At 39.3% G+C, this 21,818-nt stretch overlaps 1 protein-coding gene across 11 annotated transcripts in view; it reads left to right on the plus strand.

The window, feature by feature from the left end:
- adgrd1 (adhesion G protein-coupled receptor D1) overlaps nucleotides 1-21,818 on the plus strand; it is a 49,408-nt gene that overhangs the window by 22,353 nt on the left and 5,237 nt on the right. For all 11 annotated transcript variants that reach the window (XM_083554111.1, XM_083554114.1, XM_083554116.1 and 8 more), the window contains 8 exons: nucleotides 9,284-9,357; nucleotides 11,379-11,502; nucleotides 15,364-15,467; nucleotides 15,581-15,692; nucleotides 17,451-17,604; nucleotides 19,310-19,376; nucleotides 20,041-20,107; nucleotides 21,049-21,140. In XM_083554111.1, coding sequence (XP_083410237.1) covers nucleotides 9,284-9,357; nucleotides 11,379-11,502; nucleotides 15,364-15,467; nucleotides 15,581-15,692; nucleotides 17,451-17,604; nucleotides 19,310-19,376; nucleotides 20,041-20,107; nucleotides 21,049-21,140 — 794 coding nt within the window. The remainder of the gene's footprint in view (nucleotides 1-9,283; nucleotides 9,358-11,378; nucleotides 11,503-15,363; nucleotides 15,468-15,580; nucleotides 15,693-17,450; nucleotides 17,605-19,309; nucleotides 19,377-20,040; nucleotides 20,108-21,048; nucleotides 21,141-21,818) is intronic.

The raw sequence follows: 21,818 nt of genomic DNA on the forward strand, positions 1-21,818 counted from the left end.
AAACGAAAGGTGGAAATCAGGAAGAGCGATCGCTAGAGGAAGGCAAAAGCGTTGCATTCGAGTACACAGATTGACCAATGGGAGCGATTTCCCACTGCTGCTGTTTTGCCAAATTCTTTTAGGAAACAGAGTTTTACTGGCAAGTGTTGTTGCATTATGAAATATAAAAACCTGTCCAGTTCTAATATATAAATACAAACACTTCACGACCAACATCTGGATTTAGTGAAAGTCTCTTGACTTTTTTTCGTGGCGTAATTTAATAATCAGTAATCAAATCAGGCTATAATAATAAAACTCATTCATCAGAAAGAAAGAAGCGCGTCTCTAAATCAGAAACTTATTCACAAAAGCACGGTTTGTTTAACGATGTGTACAAGAAGCCGTTGTGTTTTAGTTCCAGGAAATCAAACTGCAGTATTATAAAAAGATATTCAGTAGATAAGCATTGGCATGGGGAGAGAGAGAGAGAGAGAGGAGAGGAGAGGAGAGGAGAGGAGAGGAAAGCGTCATGTCAGACGGCTTTGCGGTTCTAAAGGATACTTAACTGTTCAGATTGCTGACATTCGGAACGTTGTATTTGGCCCAGGTTTCTTTTCCTCTATATTTTTCTAAAACGATGAAGGAACATAAATGTTTGCACCAAAATATCGTAGAACATTATTTGGTTGCATGCACAGTAATCGAAGGAAGAAATCTTTAACTCTGCTTCATCATCACTGGATTGTTTCTGAGCCATGCTTTGCATAGATTTCCTGGCCATCGCCTCAAAATGGAGGTAATTAAAATAATAATCCCACCAGTCAGACATAACGAAATCCAGTCGTTGCTTGCGCGCAGGTTGCCATTTCGGGGTTAAAAAGAAAAAAGAAAAGAAAAACTCTCCTCTCGCTTTAAATGACAAAATCATTTACACCGAGATTATATGGGTTTAGCCCTGAGCGTTCACGCTGAAAGACAGGCACACAGGTGTTTTTTGTTATCGTTACATTTCATATCGTATTCATGTTGTATGTACAGTATGTGAATGTTTTTATATCTAAATATCTGATCTTTGACTGCTGTTCAAAAGGAAAAAAAATTTTTTTTTTAATGAAAAATGGTCAAAAACGTCACTGTGGCTGTACAGAGACAGAATCAGGTGTAGGATCAGATTAATTAGGTTCATTATTATAATAACGTTAGTAAAACATGCACAAGTGTATGCGTGTGTCTCTACTACCTAGTACCCCATTCGCATGTTGGATTCCCAGCAATGTAGCATAGCTACTGTGTGTGTGTGTGTGTGTGTGTGTGTGTGTGTGTGTGTGTGTGTGTGTGTGTGTGTGTGTGTGATGATTGTTCCTGGCTCCAAACGTGATTTATTAACTTTGGACCACAAAAGGGTTAGAGGGAGGGAGGGAGGGAGAGAGAGAGAGAGAGAGAGAGAGAGAGAGAGAGAGAGAGAGAAGCAAAACCTTCTCTATTCCTCACCTCTCTACCGATCCTTCTTCTCTTCCTGTGGTATTCCTGGATTGGAAAACGCATCACATCGATGGCATGAGATAAAGGAACAGAAAGAGTGATTTTATCAGGAATGCCGCTTTTGGTTAGTGTCATATCTAGTAGGTCGGAAAAAAAAAAAAATTTCTGACAAGCTTAATAAAGCAGGAGTAGATCAGACAGAACATACAGAATCTGTGTGTGTGTGTGTGTGTGTGTGTGTGTGTGTGTGTGTGTGTGTGTGTGTGTGTGTGTGTGTGTGTTGTATGTGTCTGGACTATTTCTGCAGCACAATCTGTTTTCTTCCTAGAAGCATTTCCAAAATATCAGATTAATTAAAAGACATTAACGAAAGGAAAAAAGTTAGCACACACATCATAAAGCGGTTCTCATAATCTTTTCCTTCTGCGTAACGTTATCTTTTTTTTTTTTTTTAAACCATAATAATAAGCCCTCTGTCATGCCAGTGGCTTTTTATAACTTCCAGGACACACCCGATGCCTGTGTGAATGAATCTCTATCTTCCCTTTTTTTTTTTTTTTTTTTTTTTTTTGTGCTTACGCTCTTGGCATGTTCGAAATCCGCTCATTCTTACTTTCGTCACTGTATCTCAGTTGGTCGAGGTTTGGTGATCAATAGCAGATGGAGGTTTGGCTTACACTCATTGGTTGTAGCCAGGAGCTGCAGGATGTGTGGCCTCCCTTAAAAAAAAAACCCTTCATCTCTCTTTCTGTTTCTCTCTATCAGATATATATATATATCTTACCCTTTTTTAAAATATCTTCTCTCCAATTAAATTCCCCTCCCATTATCTTTTAAAGCTTTCTTCTCCAGTCGCATTGTCATTCCCTGCGATTGACTTTTAAAACAATTCTTAAGTACTACAGCCCCTCTGTCCTTCCCTTCCAGTCCTGATTAAAACCTTCCTCTTGTCATTTTTTTTGTAGCAGCAGATACTCTAGACTTCCCATCACAGCCTTGATTTATTTCTCGCCCTTGGAAGCCTTCCTGCTTCTACTCTTTTTCTCTTCATATTTTCCTCAAAGCACTGCCAGTTTACAGGCAGACTATAGGATTAGAATGTTTATTTTTTTTTTGTTATTTTACCATTTGTTATTTCAGTCGGTGCTGTAAAATCCCTGACTATAACGAGCTTTAAAATTTTCTTTAATATAGATTTTGAAACTTGGAAGGAAACTCACAGATTAGTATTCACATCTAATTAAGTTTGAGAAATTGTTGACTATTAAGGAGTCATTATATCACAAATCACAGATGGACCTCAAGATAAAGACCTGCTGGATATATTCAATCTTTTAAAAAAAAAATACACATTCTGAGATGTTTTCAGACCTTGTTCGTGTATCAGAGAAGAAAGGATCTGTAATGTAAGCAGTGCAGCAAGTAACGTGAAGCCTGATCATTTATTTTTACCAAGTGACTCTTATAAAAATTGATACCAAACTGTCACTGTTTTCCTTTTCCTCATGGTAATGTCAAGGACACTTATTATGGATAAAGGTTTTGGGACACCTGACCTTTCTTGCCATATGTGGTTCTTCTCCAACACTTTTGTTTCCACAAAGCTGGAGGCACACAATTGTACAGGAGGTCTTTGGATGCCGTATAACACTTGAAAACCCAAACCTGTTCCAGCTTGTCAACGCCCCTGTGCCCTGTGCAAGATATCATTTACATGGTTTGGAGAGGAAGATCTTCAGTGACCTTCTTTAAAGCTCTGATCTCAACCCTACTGAACACCTTTGGAAAGGATTGGAACACTGACTCCACCACAGGTCTCCTCATTGCATCTACATCATTACAGCCAGAAGAGTGTTAGTAAAATCAGGTACTGATGTAGTGAGGTGAGGAGGCCTGGGGTGCAGTCAGCGTTCCAAATCTTCCCTAAGGTGTTCAATAGGGTTTATGGCTTTATAGCAGGAGATCTTCCACTTCAACCCATGTAAACAGGAGCAGGTTTGGTTCTTCTAGTTCAAGTTAATGGGAGAATTTCATGCTATTGCATCAAAAGTAGTCCTATACAATTGTGTGCCTTTAACTTTAAAGTAACTATTTGTGGAAGAAAATATTGGGAACTGCTGAGTCAGGTGTCCTAATACTTTTGTATATATAGTGTATAAAGCGCTGACCTTATAAAGATTAAGGAAGTGTTTAGAACTCATTAAAAACTCTGATATTAAATGGTATCAAATGGAAACCCATCATTCTCCCGGGACAGTCGTTTTATACTTGTATGAATGATGTTCAGTTTCCATTACTTCCTTGAGTTCCCAGAGCTTCAGAAGAAAGTCCAGCAGTGTTTGCACGTCTTCACACATGAGTTCTTGATTCAGAACGAGAACCAGAGTTTGTGCTTCAGTTCACATTGTATTAATTCAGCATTCGTTGGCTTGGAGCTCATGGAGCATTTGCTTCATTTTGTAGTTGTTTAAAAGTTAAATAAGTCTTTGTTTCTTATTTGGATTTGTCTGTCTGTCTTTCTCTTTTTCACAAACACGCAGACACACACACACACACACACACACACACACACACACACACACACATCATTTATCAAATTTCAGTTTGTGAGTGATTTTTCTTCTGGCTGCTGTTGCACATGATTGCTCTTTTGGGAGTTTTGGAAATTGCTAGCAAGGAAGTGCTCCAACTTTTTTTATTCTTTTCAGTTGACATTTAAGATTTTGTTGAAGCTGAATAAAAAAATTTACTTTTCTGTCTATTATTTTTTTTATATATATGCCGAATAGTTACTTCATCCGTTCGATTTCAGGGTCTTACCTATGATTGGTATGCTTTTCTCCTAGCTGGGAAATAGTTTTGTGTGGAATCAGTCCTGGAGCACAAGAGGTAGCGCCAAAGGGCTTTTAACCTGCACCGAGCCACGCTGTTGGTCATATATTTGGAACAGAGGTTTAGTCATCAGCCTGCCACTAAAACATTTCCCTGCCAGTGAATGTGCCTAGATCCAGCTAGCAGGCTGATTAGCCTTTGTGCTGCAAGCATACATTTGTGTATAAGTGTGTCTAAGAACAGACTGAAAATTATGCCCTCAGCAGCACACAGCCTCAATTATAGAGTAGCACTGGCAAAAGGGATTAGAAGTTGAGATTGAAAGGCAGTGGTTGCTTTTCTTGTGTATCTTGTGTGCTGTGGCAGCATGCCCTGCCATCACCAGCTCTGCCACATGCTATTTAGAGCAGGCATTTCCTAAAATACCCCTCACCAGGCAATGCATTACAACGGAGGCTGTGCAGCCTAGCAGAGGGTGCGTGTGTGTGTGTGTGTGTGTGTGTGTGTGTGTGTGTGTGTGTGTGTGTGTGTGTGTGTGTGTGTGTGTGTGTGTGTGTGTGTGGAGAGATATTTATCGGATGATTTGTGCTTGCATGGGAGGGAGCCGATGGCATTGCATTTAGGCTGTCTCGTGTGTATGCGATGCCGAGGTAGCTATAAGGATTTAAATTGCATGTTTGTTCCCAGAGATAAACGTGTACGCCATTGAATCACAGGATGTGCACAAAACCTTGAGTCATCTCATTAGTTTAACCATTTGACCCCGTGCCAGAAAAATCAGTGTTGTGTACTTTGCAGCGGGGAGACCGACATTGGGTGGAGACTAAACAGCGTCCCACAGAGGAGTAACTGAGCAGCGGGATACTGTGATGTAATCGTTCATGGTCAGATCAAGCACAGAAAGCACTCGTCAGTGTGTTTACCAAATTCACAGTTTACTACTTTTTGTGGAAGTTCTTTGTTTTTTTAACTAGAAGACAAACACCACAACTTGGCATATAACCAAGAAACTATAAATTTCCTTGTCCTGAAGGCATTCCTATGGTGGAAAGCTTGCTTACTCTTTTAAAGCACCAAGGACTCCTTTCATAAATGTTATATAAATGTCTAAAACAGAAAATCTAATTAACTGGCTCTCTATAGCACCAGTCCCTGTAAATGAGCTGTTAATACAGAAATGATCATGTATTAATATAAATGTATCAGTCATCTAACAGCTAATCAACAGCTAATATAGAAAATCAATGCACACCTCCTGATTTGAGACTTTAACACCGCAGTTGATTGTAAATGGTTTTCTCTTTTTAAGTTTCATTTATCCATCTGTATTTGTGTTGTTAGATCACTGATTCTTTCTGCAGAGGTTTCCTTTGCAGTAAAGACCAGGTTGCGTGATTGGAAAAATGATCCAATCACACAAATGGCAGCGAAACAGCACCAGAAACCTCTGCTGACCAGCCAAATGGCAAGAATCGTGTTTTTTTTCCAGTATAGATGAATCTATTTTGGTATGAAGAAGACAGGCATTTCATTGATTAATTAACATCAGTCTGGCAGGGATTTAAAGTTTTCCTCAGCCAAATTGTAAATTAAACATGTTTGTAGTTTCGGAATTACAAAAGTGGAATCAACAGCTTAACTGGAATTAACATTCGGTCAAGTCCAGGGGAGCGTCAACGAGAGACAAAAGCGCAATATAAACTTGACATTACACACACCAATCAGCAAAGCTGTGGACAGAGAGAACAAATAATGAGGGATTCCGAGCCAGGTAATTGCACCATAACACAGAAAGGCAAATTCGGATTTATTTACGGGCACGTGCCAGTGTGTGGCTCAGATTTATCCCAGTACAATTTTATGCAACCCGCTAAAATGTGAGGAGCCGGTGAGCATAACGTCATGGCATCTGCACCTCGCGAACGAACGAACTAAGGTTGCATAATGGCATAATGATTAACCTTCCAGGTCTAGATCGAATAAAGGAGCATACGTGAACTCAGCATACCTAAACGTTTGTTTCATTTTCTACAAAGGGCTTGGGGTAATTACTTACCTACATGGTCTTTCTCTTTTCCTTTACTTGCTCTCACTTTTACTGTGACTACTTTTGAAAGTGAACTACTCCAGAGGCCTTTTGTTAACAGCTCTCTGTTGTTAATAAAGCTTTGGAGCGCGTTCACTCTTCCCCAGCACGTAGCGAGGGGAAAGAAACTAAACAACACCTTTACACACACACACACACACACACACACACACACACACACACACACACACACATACACATATCTCAGTCAGTTTACTGAGATATAGGAGTGTCATCTTGTCAGTGCAGCTGTGGAACGGTGAACCAGAGGAACGGGTATCTGGTCACTGTCAATACAGGTCAGAGTTTCCCCTCGCTTAACATTTCACAAGTGGAAAAAGACTTCTTGCTACAGCAGCTGTCAACATGGCAGTAAAACAACTGAGAGGGGGGAAAGATTAAGGGATGGAAAGAGAGAGTATGTAGAGCTTCGACAGTAAAGGGTAGAAAGACGATCATGGAGTGTGAATGGATGGATTGTTGGATAGATGGTAGGCAGGAATAGTGTGTATCTGATTTGGGATGGATGGATGGATGGATGGATGGATGGATGGATGGATGGATGGATGGATGGATGGATAGATAGATAAATGAACAAACAGCTAGACTGACAGAAAGTTTAAAAGATGGAATTAACATGATGGATAAATAGATGGATGGATGGATGGATGGATGGATGGATGGATGGATGGATGGATGGATGGATGGATGGATGGATGGATAGATAAATGAACAAACAGCTAGACTGACAGAAAGTTTAAAAGATGGAATTAACATGATGGATAAATAGATGGATGGATGGATGGATGGATGGATGGATGGATGTATGGACTATAGATTTAGCTGCGTATATCTTGGTTTTCACAGCTGACTGGACACGATTGACTCATAACAGATGAGAGTGATTGTTAATGGTATTATTTTGTAGTAATGGGGAGATGGACATTCATTGCTAGTATGTGTGTGTGTGTGTGTGTGTGTGTGTGTGTATTTTACTTTGCTAGTGTGTGTGTGTGTGTGTGTGTGTGTGTGTGTGTGTGTGGCTCTGCCCTCCATCTGGATCTGCTTAACTCTAACTCACAGCCTGAGTCTTATGAAGCAGAGCGGTGCTGCAATAAAATCAAACACTCACATATTTATACGCTGCCATGTGTTTTGCAGGATTGCAGGTCAGAGCTAATAAGGTGTAGTTCATGCAGAAGATCTCTGATTGTTGAAGAATTATATATTTTATATATATATATATATATATATATATATATATATATATATATATATATATATATATATATATTATAAGGTCTTTATAGAGTGAGAGATGAGCAAAGGAGAGAAGTACAATGTGGTATTCAGACACCCGACACAAGATTTCCTTCTCATTTTTTCCACATCCATACGTATCATCTTAACCTGATCACAGAGACTGAGAATGCAGACCTGGAAGCATGTAGGTGTGTGCATACATTTGTGCTCACAGTTTGTTTTTGTATAAAAAAAAAAAAAAAAAAGGTTTATTCAGTTTTTTGGAAACTGGATTTTTGATTCCCTTTCAAAACATATCCAAGCACTAATGGCCACACACACATGCATTCCACAGTCCATTAGCTCAAAGGCTCTAGGGACCTGCTGGATCACATCACCAATATGATCTGGAAAAAATGATCAGTCCTCACTAAAAACATACAGTGAAAAAGAGAGAGAGAGATTCATAACACATCCATAACACCCTTAACACCATGTCTATTGTTTATTTCTCGACATATCTGTCCAGCACACACATACCCACACACTATTCCCACTTGGGCTTTAATTAGGCGCTTAACGTTCTTTAGATGTTTATACCCGGCTCTACACCTATCAGGCAATATAACTTAATCGCAGCACAACAAAAGCGTACGGTCATATGGTTGTTTATGCTGGCACCTGTTTAGTTAAACAGTCTCCACCTTCAGAGGGCAGAGCTCTGTGGCTAATAGCCTAATTAAGCACAGCTAAGCATCCAAATAGCCAAGCACGAGGAATGGAAGACTTGGAAAATGCTGGAAGGAGCAGCTAGTTGTGTCATTACTTATTTCCAGTATTTAGAGCTGGCATGGTGCTTGTTAAGAGCTGAGAGCTTTTTTATTTTTTTTGCCGTGGTGCTACATTCATACTAAGCAGAAACTAAAATATATTCACTCACACAGTGAAAAGAGGAAGAACTATAGTCAATAATAACTGCCTATTGAGTATCTGTCAGCAGTTCTAAAGCATATATCCAGTATGTTTCATTTCTTTTGCATCCAGTCTGCCCACATAATGGATAATAACCTCCTTATTAATTTCCTTCCCTATCTTGTTCTACGACCAGACTCCAAGCCAGGACGTTTGTCTTCCAGATCTGATTTATTAGATTGAAATCATAGAATTGGCACATTTTTGCAAACTCGGATTCTTGCGATTTAGTATTTACTTTGGCCGATTTTTTTTTTGTGCCACATCGAGAGCCAGATGGGCCTCAGTGACTGAGATGGCACCTGTCCAGATCTTATCTTTTCCACTCTAGTTGACTCGTTCAGTTAATAAGTGCCTACACTCTCCTTTACTTGGTTCTTGCAGGTCATTAACAGGCGACGTTTAAAAAGCCAGGAGACCTTCTGCCAAACACGCACTCGCTATGGTGATTCGCCGTGTTTCGCCTCTATGCTTGGCTTTGTTTTTCGCTTAGAGTGTGACAGAATTACTGTCATCTCACACCTCAGCTCCACCAAAGGGGAATAGAGTAAATAACGCTTGGCTCTGTCTTCTCTGTTTTTTCTTATTTTGGCTATGATTCATCAAATCAGGGAAAGAAGTAGCAATCTGAATCTTTTTGATGTGGGTGTTACTTTTAAAAATTGTTTTACTATAAATGTGTTTCAGAGCAAAGAACAACAACTTCAGGCGGCGAACGAGAGCAACAAGGTCTTCCTCTACTGCGCCTTCCTGGATTACAGGTGGGTCTCACAATGTGTTTGAGTAAAAAGAGGAATACACAGTGAAATATTACTCCAGTAAAAGTAAAAGCGCTCCATTCAAACTTTCACTTGGGTAAAGTATCCAAGTTCTTTGATTTATTATCATCTGATGTTCTTATAATCATTTTTATCACAAGATTATTCTCTTAATCAAATCAGTTTATGTGAAAAGTCTCTAATGTCACCGACCTATTAATAGAATGATATTAATATTAAATACTGATTGATATCTAATAAAGTATTATGAGGCCCAAACCTTCTTTTCAGTGACTTAAAATAATGAGGTCACGTGTGTTGTGGCGAGTTCCAGTCTGGAGTTTCTTTATCATTTATTCCTCTTTAAATGTTCTGCTTGCTGTTGAACTGAAGCTGAACTGTATGTTGGTGATAAGTAGATACCACTCGTTCTATCTTGAATTCCACCCTGAGTGAACCACGCCATGACCCGACGTCTCCCCCATTGATTAGTTACAGCTTTGAAAAGCTTGCGCTTCAGCTACCGTCACTTGATGAGTAGGAACATATTCTCAGGGCAGTCCACGAAATTGGATACTTTTCCGAAAGCTCGATTTCATATATAAAAATCACTGTAAATGCACGTCACTGTGCACAATTTATCAAACTCTCAGAACCAAGAACCAAACAACTCCTTGGCTAATAGAAGCCATAAGATACATACAACATCTATACCCTTAAAATATCATATACTTTGTTACTCTCACCAATGGTTTTGCATGACATCTCATCACATTGTATTTGTTGTGCATTAAGATATTATGCTTTCAATTTAATTTCACACTAACATACATTTCCATCGGTCCAATTGCCGTCATGGCATTAAAGCACCAGGTGCTACAGCACATGTTGCAATTGCATTAAGTTTAAATGAACCACACTGCTTTCAGAGGACATTCGTCAGTTTTTCTCCACGACAGAGTTGTTTACGCTTTATGTTTTTTTTTTTTTTTTTTTATGACAAACTGCATTTCTTGTCTACACAACTTAACGAAAGATTAAAAAAGAGAGGCTGAATTTGAAATATCTGATGCAAATGATTAAAAAGTTTATGTAATTCATTAATTAATACAATTTTTTTTAAAAGTTCTATGTGATAAAAATATCCCATTTTTGATCATTTATTCAATATAAACTTATTATATTTTTCTTCATATTAAAATCATTAAATTTTTGTAAGTTTTTGGGGGGGAAAAAAAAACGTTTAGTTATATATTAGAGCACAATCCTTCTTTCTTCTCTTTTTTTTTTTTTTGTAGGTCGAGTCATGTAAATTTAATTTATGAAAGGATGTGAATGAGACAGAGCTTAAGAGTAATAGCTCCTGCCAAATTTAGGATGGCAGGGAGGTTGTAAATCGCTGCATATTTGTTTTGGAGGGAGACTCCTTACTTCCGCCCCCAAATCCCCCCTACTGTCACTCTTACTCTCATATCTTTTGTCTGGGGGTAGCTAATGGAATTTCACTCATGCACAATGGACAGAAGGCCAAACCTACAGGTCTACACTTGTAAAAATAAGACTAAATATGCACAAAAGCCTAAGCATGGACTTAAGTCTGTATCTAATCACTGAAATTAGGTTTTAGGCTTCATATTTCTTTGTGGTGTCGTTGGATTTCTAAACTCAGAAGTCATATCTCCTTTTGAGCATATGCCTGTTATGTTTATGCAGTTGTCTCTCAAGCCAAGTAAGGTCACATGCTCACATGCATAGCTGGATGTAAACGTGTTTGTAAAATCCAGGCTGACACTCCCAGCGACCCAAACAAGTATTTGCACGGTAAAAGTTATGTATATTACATAAGGAGAAAGCTTATCTGACCAAATAATATCAAGTAATGGAAGCTACAGATAGGTGGTCTGTCTGAAACGAGGCCATGATTAGTGTTGTAACAGTGGTAGGGTTTAGTGTGAGTCATTACTAAATGCTTGTTTTTATGATGTGTGTGTGTGTGTGTGTGTGTGTGTGTGTGTGCGTTTCAGCTCTAAGGAAGGCGTTTGGTCCAACAATGGCTGTCTAAGAGCGGGTGGCAACCTTTCATACTCCGTCTGTGTCTGCAACCACCTGACCAACTTTGCCATCCTCATGCAGGTGGTTCCTGTGGAGGTGAGAAGAATCCAGTATGTTTGGTAAACACATTCGGAGGACCGATGGTCATTTAATTAACGTGGTTTTTGGAGTTTGGAACGAACACTGAGGCGAATACAATACAGATAAATCTGACCAAAACAATGGAGAAAGCAAAAGGGAAAAAAAACATTCAAAGTCAAAACATTGAAAAAAGCTGAACAGAAAAGAAAAAACAACTGAGTTAATGAAATAGGAATTTGGGTGAGTGTAAAAATAGTAGACCAGGATATATTGGGAGAGCAGGGGCTCCTGGATGGACAATGGAGCAATGGCATTTATAGTGCTTTAATTTTCGAACAATAAATTAATTAGTATAAGTCACATGACTATGAAATGAAAACTTTCTGCTGGGGACTGCTGCTTTCTGAGGGCTTCAATTTTTTCAACATGTTCCACATTTGTTTTTATTGTGCGTTTGGAACTGCTACGTGCTCCTGAGACACACAGCATCCAGCGTTCGCATTATACACGTTATTTTTTTTTTTATATACAAATTATATTTTTCACATTGACATATAATGCCCCTCCCCAAAAAACTTTAGTGACTGCATCTGGACTCGTAGCTACATCAGGATCGGAAATAACATCAGGAGCTCCACATGGTTTGCGCTAGAGTCACATCTGTCACATTTGTGTTTCAGCCAAAACATTATAATAATTTTGGCAAAATCTAAATGACGCACAGTAACAGGCTTGGGTTGGATCTCACTGTTCCCCATACAGTAATCATCAGTATACCATCAGTACACACTGTGTTTTATTTAAAATAAAACACAATGCACCAGATTTATCAGACCAAGCTAAAAATAATATGAGATTATGGGTTTAATTGCTGTGGTTCATTCACACTGTATCATGATTAAACGTCTGAAACAGTAAATCTACTGTAATAAGATATAACGTGTTTATGTTTTTAAACACTGCATGTAGATTAGAACTAATTGTTTATACACCAGATGTTATTGTTCTTGGCTTCATAATCTCCTGTTTACCCTCCAGTGAGCTTCCATCTGTTAGTCTGTTTTTTAATTCATTTTTATTTGGTTTTTGGTGATTATTATTTTTTAGTTGGATTCAGACCATTGCAGCACCAGTCTACACACAGAGAGAAAACTTGACATTTGTTTTTTGCATTTCTTTTACTGACAATGTGATTTTTTTGGCGAAACTCCAGAAGCTCGCCGCCTGTGTGCTAATTGATGTGGTTAGGTTGATTTTGGAGTCCAGTCAGTGGTCCACCAACATGGTTAGAGCAGCGTTCCTGAGAGCCATATGTCCCGAGGAAGAAAGGGGAGAGCACGTACTTCTTGCGGTCTAAAGGGGATTTCTGTGGGCAAGCCCTCCATTAAGTGCGGTTTAAGCGTACACCATATGAACTTAAAATTCTGCTAGGATTATTACTACATAGCCATATTTCACAGTCTATTTTAAGCTTTTCTGGATTGGTGAGAAACATTAAGGTAGAGACCCTGTGACTCCCATCAGTCTTTGCCAAGCTCACTTTCTCAGACATTAAGGTCAGGTCTCAGTAGGAATCTCCAAAATAAATAAATAAATAAAAAAGTTTAATTTCAGAATCAGATGCTTAACTTTGTTTTCAATAGAGAACAAGCCAAAAGCATACAAATTATGATTGGCTGAAGAGCGCACTAAATCTCACCAAGATTTTAGAGGAGATGACATTTTGGATGGAGATGAGAAGACGAGAGAGAGAGCGAGCGAGAGAGAGAGAGAGAGAGAGAGAGAGAGAGAGAGAGAGAGAGTACATTTTGTATGTGGTTCATCTGAAAGCTCGGCATTGTGTGTGAATGTGTCTCGCAGGAGGCTGAGTGTGTGGGCTGAGCAGAACGGACCAGAGGAGATTCTCAGGTCATAAATAACAATGTGGTAAGGAGATACGGAATAAGTGCCATAGCATGGACAGATAGGTCAAGGGTAGCCTTTTTTTTGCACATCCTTTGTCAAATCTGTCTTGTTTGGTATAGGATTATATGATTTTGGATGTTATATTTCGAACACAAGTAGAACTAAATATGGGCATCCTGTTTTAAATCACCCATTGAAACATTTTAGTCAGAAAATGACTCATAAAAACCGACGATGAATTACCAACTTGTTTTAGACATTCAGGTGCAGTGCTGCTTGGATTATTTTGGATTTGTAAATAACATCTCATACCAGTCAGGCCTGATCCTGGGATATAGTCTTCCACAGAATGAGGGATCATCCATTTTTGGAAGGATTTTTTCAGAATATTCTAGCATATATAATGATCCAGCATGCGATTGTGATTTGCTACAGACAATCTTTTTTTTTTTCTTTTTTTACCAATCCTTTATTTAATGAACGTTATTTGCATGCATTCGAGCCTGAATTAAGTCTTTGGGTGATCTGATTTCTCTCAAGCCCACCAGGCAGAAATTTCTTTTGGCTCCTGTTCAGTGTACCTGATCTTGACTTGCAGTGCTCAGAGTAATGATCAAAGCAGAGACAGTTCGTAATATAATTCATTTCACAGTGACTTCAGTGGGTGATTTGGTTGATATTTCACCCTGCATAATTTGCCCTAAAAGTGCTCTAAAAGTACTCATATTAGACCAACGTTTATTTTTCCGAACGGTTCAAAGTGATGAATAGACCAGATGTTAGATTTAAACATCTTTGGTTTAAAATGTATTGGAAAAAAAAAATTCAAGCTTCCAACTTACATATATGGAAAGCAACTGGATCAGTCAATCAAGTGTGATCTTTGACTTTGCATTGAATTATTGGTCAGAGAGAATTTCAGTGTTTATTCGCCACATGCCATTTCGGCCCTGTGGTTTCTGACCTTTTAAGTGGCTCGGTCTGCTGAATAAAGTTTACCAATTCATTGCATATTTACATAAATATTCATCGAAAAAAAGAAATGTGGTTTTCATCAAGCAACACCAGTGTAGAATAGGGTGGTTGGAGGAGACCAAAGGAACTGTGCAGCTGCCTAAAATTACCCTTCTGTTTACTCAACCAATGTGGTAAAAAGTTTCTCTTAAATAAGGCATTTCAAACTTTTCAGCATTCAAACCAATTAGTATTCAAGGTTAAGCTATTGTTTCACAAAGAATGTGATTTCTGTATAAATCTCATGTCTTCACACCATGCACTCTACACACACCTCATTTTAATACAGACTGATTGCTTACACCTTTAGCAAAGTTTTGTTTTAGGTGTTGTACCTGGGCGAGTTGTAGGCAGTGTTTTAACCTGCAGTGTTAAAAAAATTAGTCCACCACATACACTATATGGACAAAAGTATTGGGACACCTGACCTTTCCGGCCACATGCAGCTCTTCTCCAAACTGTTACCACAAAGCTGGAAGCAAACAATTGTACAAATAATAAAATGTTGCGTTCACTCGAACTTGCAAACCCAAAACAATGCATTTGTGCACAAAGCCAGCTCCATAAAGATCTGGTTTGAATGCTTTGGAGAGGAAGATCTTTAGTGGCATGCTTTAGAGCTCTGATCTCATCCCTACTGAACACCTTTGGGATGATCTGGAATGCTGACTGCACCCCACGTCTCCTCATCGCACCTACATCATTACATGCCTTTACGAATATCTTTGTGGCTGATGAACACAAATAAAAATTTAGAGGAACATCGTCCCAGAAGAGTGGAGAAAATTCTAAGAGCAAATCGGGACTAAATATGAAAATCAATGCTCAAAAATCTTATGACCGGGTCTCCGCAAACCTTTGGCAATATAGTGTACTTTTAACATGTGGTGTTATTTCTACTGGTTGTTGTATAGACGATAAAACACATTCTTTGTTGCTTTGTTTTGTTCTTCACAGCTCACCAAGGGACATCAGATTGCACTCTCTACCATTACCTATGTCGGTTGTTCCATCTCCATCTTCTGTCTGGCCATCACCTTGGTCACCTTCGCTGTGCTCTCGTGAGTTGTGCCAAAAGACTACACTTATATATTCTGACTTTCTATTACACAGTGTTTTATATAGCCAGCTCTTTATGTGCATGTATATAACGAAAGTGTGTGTGTGTGTGCAGGTCTGTAAGCACCATCCGGAACCAGCGCTACCACATTCATGCTAACTTGTCCTTTGCCATACTGGTGGCCCAGATCCTTCTGCTCATCAGCTTCCGCTTTGAACCGGGGACAGTAAGTAGTTCATCTGTATGGGATTCTTGGTCTGCTTTACTTATTTCTCACATGCTATCAAGCATCGGTACCTCGGCTATAAGTTCAAATCCCGGGGTTTATGAAAAGTAAGAGTCTTGGGAAACCTTTAGCTTCTTCACAGGCTCTGATTTTTTGTTTTCTTCCATTTTAGGACATGAGATAAAAACAATCGTGTCCCTGGAGATAATAGTAAAAGTCAAAGCAAAAAGAAAATCGGGATTCGTGAGAGCCACGCTGTCTTTGTTTCCATTATGCAGTGGTGGATGAAGTACACAAACCACGCACTTCAATAAAAGTGGAGATAAACCCGGTAAAAGTAAAAGTGTCCCTTTAAACTTTCACTTGAGTAAAAGTACAAAAGTATTCGCCTTCGAATGTACTTAAGTATCCAAAGTGTTATGATTCATTACGACTTTAATGTTTCTGTTAGCATTTTTATCACAAAACTATTGCTCAACTCAGTTTATGTGAAAAGACTCGAATGTGACTCTCAGCACACTGATCTATTAATAGACTGATATTAATGAGTCACTGATTGATTTTTATTAAAATGATCATGAGCCCAAAACCTTCTTTTCAACTACTAAAAATAAATCGTGTGAATAAGGTCACGTGTGTTGTTGCGAGTTTCGAGTCTGGAGTTTCCTCCATCATTTATTCCTCTCTAAATGTTCTTGAACTGATGTTGAACTGTATGCTGGTGATAAGTAGATACACCAAGCACCAATCAAATGAAAATACTACACAAAAAAGCTACTTAAGTACAGTAACGAATTATATTTACTCCCTAATAGTCCACCACTGCACTGTGCTTATGGAACGACCACAGAAATAATTCCTCTGAGGAATCTGAACGACGACTAAACCTCCAACGTGATGTTGCTTTGAGCGACTGGATGACAATAACAGCCAGACGCTTGTAATCAACATTTCCCCGGTCATTTTATGCCCGATTATTATTATGGAGTGCAAATACAATTACATTCTTTCTTGCAGCAGGATGTTTTTGTCCATCGGAGATGTCTCGTTACGCCGAGTTGTCTAGGCAAAAGTAAAGCCAGACGAACGCGCTGATCTTCTTGCGTGCCTCCAGTGGGGCCGTCGAACAGATTCAATAAAGCTCCAAAGTGATTTCATTTCCTCAGATCACATCTCCCCGTCTGAGGATGTGACCGCTCTCGCTCCTGGAGCAGAGCACAGTGTCATTTCATTACACGTCTTTATTGGACGTGAACTCCGTGCCTCACATTTCCCAGTGGTTAATTTAAGAACTGATGAGAACTGATAAATGTAGTTCCTACTCTGTTTAAAACAAGCTCGACTTAGTTGGTAGAGATAGAGGAGAAACCACTGTGTTTCACCTATTAGGTGTGCGGTTAGATCATATTTTCCAGGCTCAGTGTGGGTTAATCATCCTGTCAGTTTGCAATCACCCTTGAATGGAAAGTTGTTGGGACTGTTGCTCAACTTAGTAGTGTCCCTGAGGTGGTAAAGAAAAACATCAGCACTACTTCACTGACTCACACCATACACAGTACCTTTTTACTAATGAACCAGGAATGCAAATAATATCCAGAAAGCATTGTGGGCCTCTTTCTGTTTGTGGTTCTAGTGCCGGCAAATTGTGCCTAGACAGTAATTGTACACCTAAACTTCCCCTCCCATCGCTTTTAAAGCCCCATGGGTATATAATTGTGTGTTAACCTTTGGCCCTTTTTTCCCCCCTCTGTCCTTTAGTTGCCCTGTAAAGTGATGGCATTGCTGCTACACTTCTTCTTCCTGTGTGCGTTCGCCTGGATGCTGGTGGAGGGGCTTCATCTCTACAGCATGGTGATCAAAGTGTTTGGTTCAGAGGGCAGCAAACATTTCTACTACTACGGCATTGGCTGGGGTGAGTGAACTCGTTTTTTATTCACTAATGAGGCAACAATAAAGCAGGGTGATAAAAATATTATGGAACAAAGAATGCATTAATGGAAAGACTCATTCTGGTGGTTAAGGCTCTGTGTTACTGACCAGAAGGTCAACGGTTCAAGCCCCACTATTGACAAGCTGCTAATTTTGGGGCTCTTGAGCAAAGCCCTTAACTCTCTGTGCTCCAGGGGCTGATCCCATGCTCTGACCCCAACTTCCTAACGTCGCTGTAATGCTGTAATGTATATGTAAAATGTAAATGCATTTACACTATATTGGCAAAAGTTTGCGGACATCTGGTCATAATAATGGTATGTGCTTTTTGAGCGTCGCATTCAACATTTAATTTGTTCTTCGAAATCCCTTCACTCTTCTGGTCAGATGTTCCTCTAGATTTTGGGGGGTGCTTGACACAAGGGTGTTAGTAAGGTAGTCAGGAACTAATGTAGGTGAGGTGAGGAGGCCTGGAGTTCAGTAAGCATTCACATTCATCCCAAAGGTGTTCAATAGAACTGGAGCTCTATTGCAGGAGATCTTTCACTCCAAACCCTGTAAAGCACATGTTCATGGAACTGGCTTTGTGCACAGGGGCATTTTCAAGCTGGAACAAGTTTGGGTCTCGTAGTTCAAGTAAATGGAAAATTTCATGCTAGGACATACAAAGGTGTCCTATATAATCGTGTGCCTTCAACTTTGTGGTAACAGTTTTGAACAGAACCACATATGGATTTTTTTTATTTATTTTTTTTTTGGGGGGGGGGGTCATTTCTTATTATGGCCTGTCTGAGATGTTACTACACGAAAGCGCACTAAACTACAGAGGAATGTTTTGTTAATGCTTCTGTCACTGTTAATCACTGCAGTGTTCTCAAACATGCAGATGTTTTATTGTGCTCTTTGAATATCTCTCTTTCACACACACACACACACACACACACACACACACACACACACACACACACACACACAGTATTCTCATGTTCTTAAAATGATTCCTTTTGATTTGTCAAAGAAAACCCATCACGTTAATTGCTTGCATGTGTTCACAATAGCTGTGAAAGTCAAACCAAACCATGATGTTCGCACTGTAAGTAAACCCATTATACATTATGAAATAAGTGAAAGTATTTATCGGTTTCCATGGTTGCACACGATAGAATGAGTCAGTAAAATGTTCCTACTCAGACCTTTAGTCATTCCCTCAGAATGGAGGCTCCCTCTTTTTAAACGCCGTCTGGCAAACATTCTCAGCTCTTTATTTGCGGCAGCGCAGGCCAGCGGTTCCTATTATAGTGATTAGGACACGATCGTAAAAGTCTCGATCGTTCTTTAGCAGTTTCAGCGTGGTATTTTTAGCCTTGGGAATGTATTTGATCCTTTCGCTTTTAATTTCTCTCCCTTTGATTCGCCGTCACTCAAAACCCGCCTGAGCGACGGCTCTGTCCGTTCATCCACCGTTCGCATGTTCAGAAAGTTAATGAAAGTATCAGGACCAGGGGCCGTTTGGTGCCTGTTTCTCTCCAGAAAAATTATCTCGAAAAAAAATGTAATAAAAATGGTCTGTGTAGACTCACTAACACTGAAATCTCTCACCACGCTTCCCTGCTCTGGTTTATTCAGAGCTGACGCTTTACACATCTGGGGGTGCAAAAGTTGAAATTCTCTCTTGTTGTTTTTGTTAGGGTCCCCGGTGGTCATATGCGTCGTGTCCATAACGTCCTCGCTGAGCAGTTACGGAGAAGACGGAAAGTGAGTAACCCTGGAAGTGTGGAGTTGTGTAAAATGTGGAAGAGTTTATTCGAAATCACATAACTGTTATCCCTCTCAGCGCATGGTTACGTGTTTTCGTGAACGGAGCTGTGTTTATCAGTGAGTAGTCTGAAAAGGGAAAATAAATAAATGTGGAACAGTTTAGATATGATTTATTGTAATCATACAACTATTGTTCCGCTCAACGTATAATGTGTGTGTGGGTGAGTGAGTGTTCAAAAGCATCCACGAATTGATGTCGTGTTTAGAAGTGCTTAGATGTACTTTATTTCATCCATATAACTATAGCTTGCATTTGTGTGGCTCTGTTGACCAGGCTATGTTTTAGAAACGGGAGATGGAAAGTATCTAAGGCAGATGGCTTAACTGCTTCGGGGTTCTTTTTATGTCAGCCAAACACGTATTATCTCCATACAGCGTCATGTGTTGGGTAAAAATAGTAAACGCTATTGTTAATACATTACACAATTTTATATACAGATAACAACTAATATATATATATAAAACAATATAATAATTTTTTCCATCTAGCTGATTTGGTAACGTCAGAACGTGTCGCAGTGTATGTTCTAAACTGAGATGATGCATTAAGTGTTTAGATTTGAGTGTTTTGTCTTTCTTCGTCCCTGTTCTTGCCCTCCAGCTGCTGGCTGTCTCTGAAGAGCGGCGCTATATGGGCGTTCGTGGCTCCCGCTCTGTTTGTCATTTTGGTAAGTGTTACACCAGTCTCACTTTCACACCCTTAGTCTTTTATATTGTTATAGATGTTACAGGGTAAATGCATGTCTAAGTTCGAGTGGCTTATATATTTATAAGTCAGACAGAAAACAGACAGTCCTGTATAGGAAAAGATGGCGTGATACGACCAAACACGACTCATACCACCCTGAAGTTGGTTTTCCAAACAGCACGTCCTAAAGTTTTATACTCCCACAGCAAGTCACAAAGGATTTCTTCAATTGAAAGTATTAGATACTTGTGTTTTTTTTGTTTTTTTTTTGTTTTTTTTTGCATTTAATGTTATTGAACATAATAATTTCAGTTCCTGCAATCAGAGCTGTAGATCTTTTTCTGCACAAGTCTCATTTTCTTATTTTCCTCTTCAAGTTAAAAAAAAATAAAATAAAATAAATGACACAAAACTGTTGCAAAGTGACACTGGAGACTCCCTCCATGAAAATAATAGGCACACATGATACATCATGCTGTTATAATAAACTGATGCGTGCAACAGGGGTGTGATGAGACGTGAGGCAAGAATTGAGTGCATCTGGAGTGTGTTGTTTTTCCTAAACCACAGCCGTTTAATAGCAATTACAATTTTTCAATATGAACACGTCACATGTTTTAGCAAATATATAGTTATAAATAAATATATTATGGTATAGTTAGATTTAATATCACAAGAATCTATCCAGCTGTCTTCTTACCAGTCTCTCTCTTTCTCTCTCTCTCTCTCAATCTCTCTCTCTCTCTCTCTCTTTCTCTCTCTCTCTCTCTCTCTCTCTCTCTCTCTCTCCCTTTCTTTTATTTCCTTAAAACTGCACTGTTGTAAAATATATATTAATATACCACAGCCATCTACAGTCATTCAAAGTGAATGAAAGACTTCAAATCAAATAAACAATTTTTTGTTCTAAAATCGTTTCAGGTGAACATCGGTATCCTCATCGCTGTCACGAGGATCATCTCCAGAATCAGTGCAGAAAACTACAAAGTGCAAGGAGATGCTAACTCTGTCAAGTCAGTGTCCACTGTCTTCAGAAACTATAGACTATAGATTGCTTATATTGGTGTTCCATGGGAATTAAATGTGCCTGTTTATGAAGATTGCAAACATACATAGACCATACAAAGTAAAGAACACTCCAATGTGCATCCAGTGAACTCATGATGACAGACAATGACAGACAGGAGTCACAAAAAAAGGGTTTCAAAAGCGATATGTACTAAATTGCTAAAAATTGGATCATTTTCTATTTATATATACATCAAAAGCATTATATTGGCCATAAGATCACCAGCCAGCAGAGGGGCACTGTCTTGCTGGACATCTAAACATCTAAAGATATCCTGTGAGTTTGGAAGGGAACAGCATGTGGCTGGAAAAGTCAGGTGTCATAATACTCTTGTCCACAAGGTGTAATTACAGAATGAATTAATTAAGAATTCATCCCTTACGAGGGAAATATCAAGGTCCGTGACGTCGGAGTGACGTGGGGCCGCCTTCCCGTGGGCTCACCACCTGCAGGAGGGACCGTAAGGGACGGTGCTGTGAGGATTGGGCAGCAGTCGAAGGCGGGGGCCTGCTTAGACTGCTGCCCCCGCGTTACGGATAAGCGGGAGAAAATGAATGAATTCATTAAGAATTTAATTGTTACATTGTGAACACTATATTCCTTCTTTTAACAGTAATGTAGC

The sequence above is a fragment of the Silurus aristotelis genome, assembly GCF_946808225.1.
Source record: "Silurus aristotelis genome assembly, chromosome: 11".
NCBI classification, from domain to species: domain Eukaryota; kingdom Metazoa; phylum Chordata; class Actinopteri; order Siluriformes; family Siluridae; genus Silurus; species Silurus aristotelis.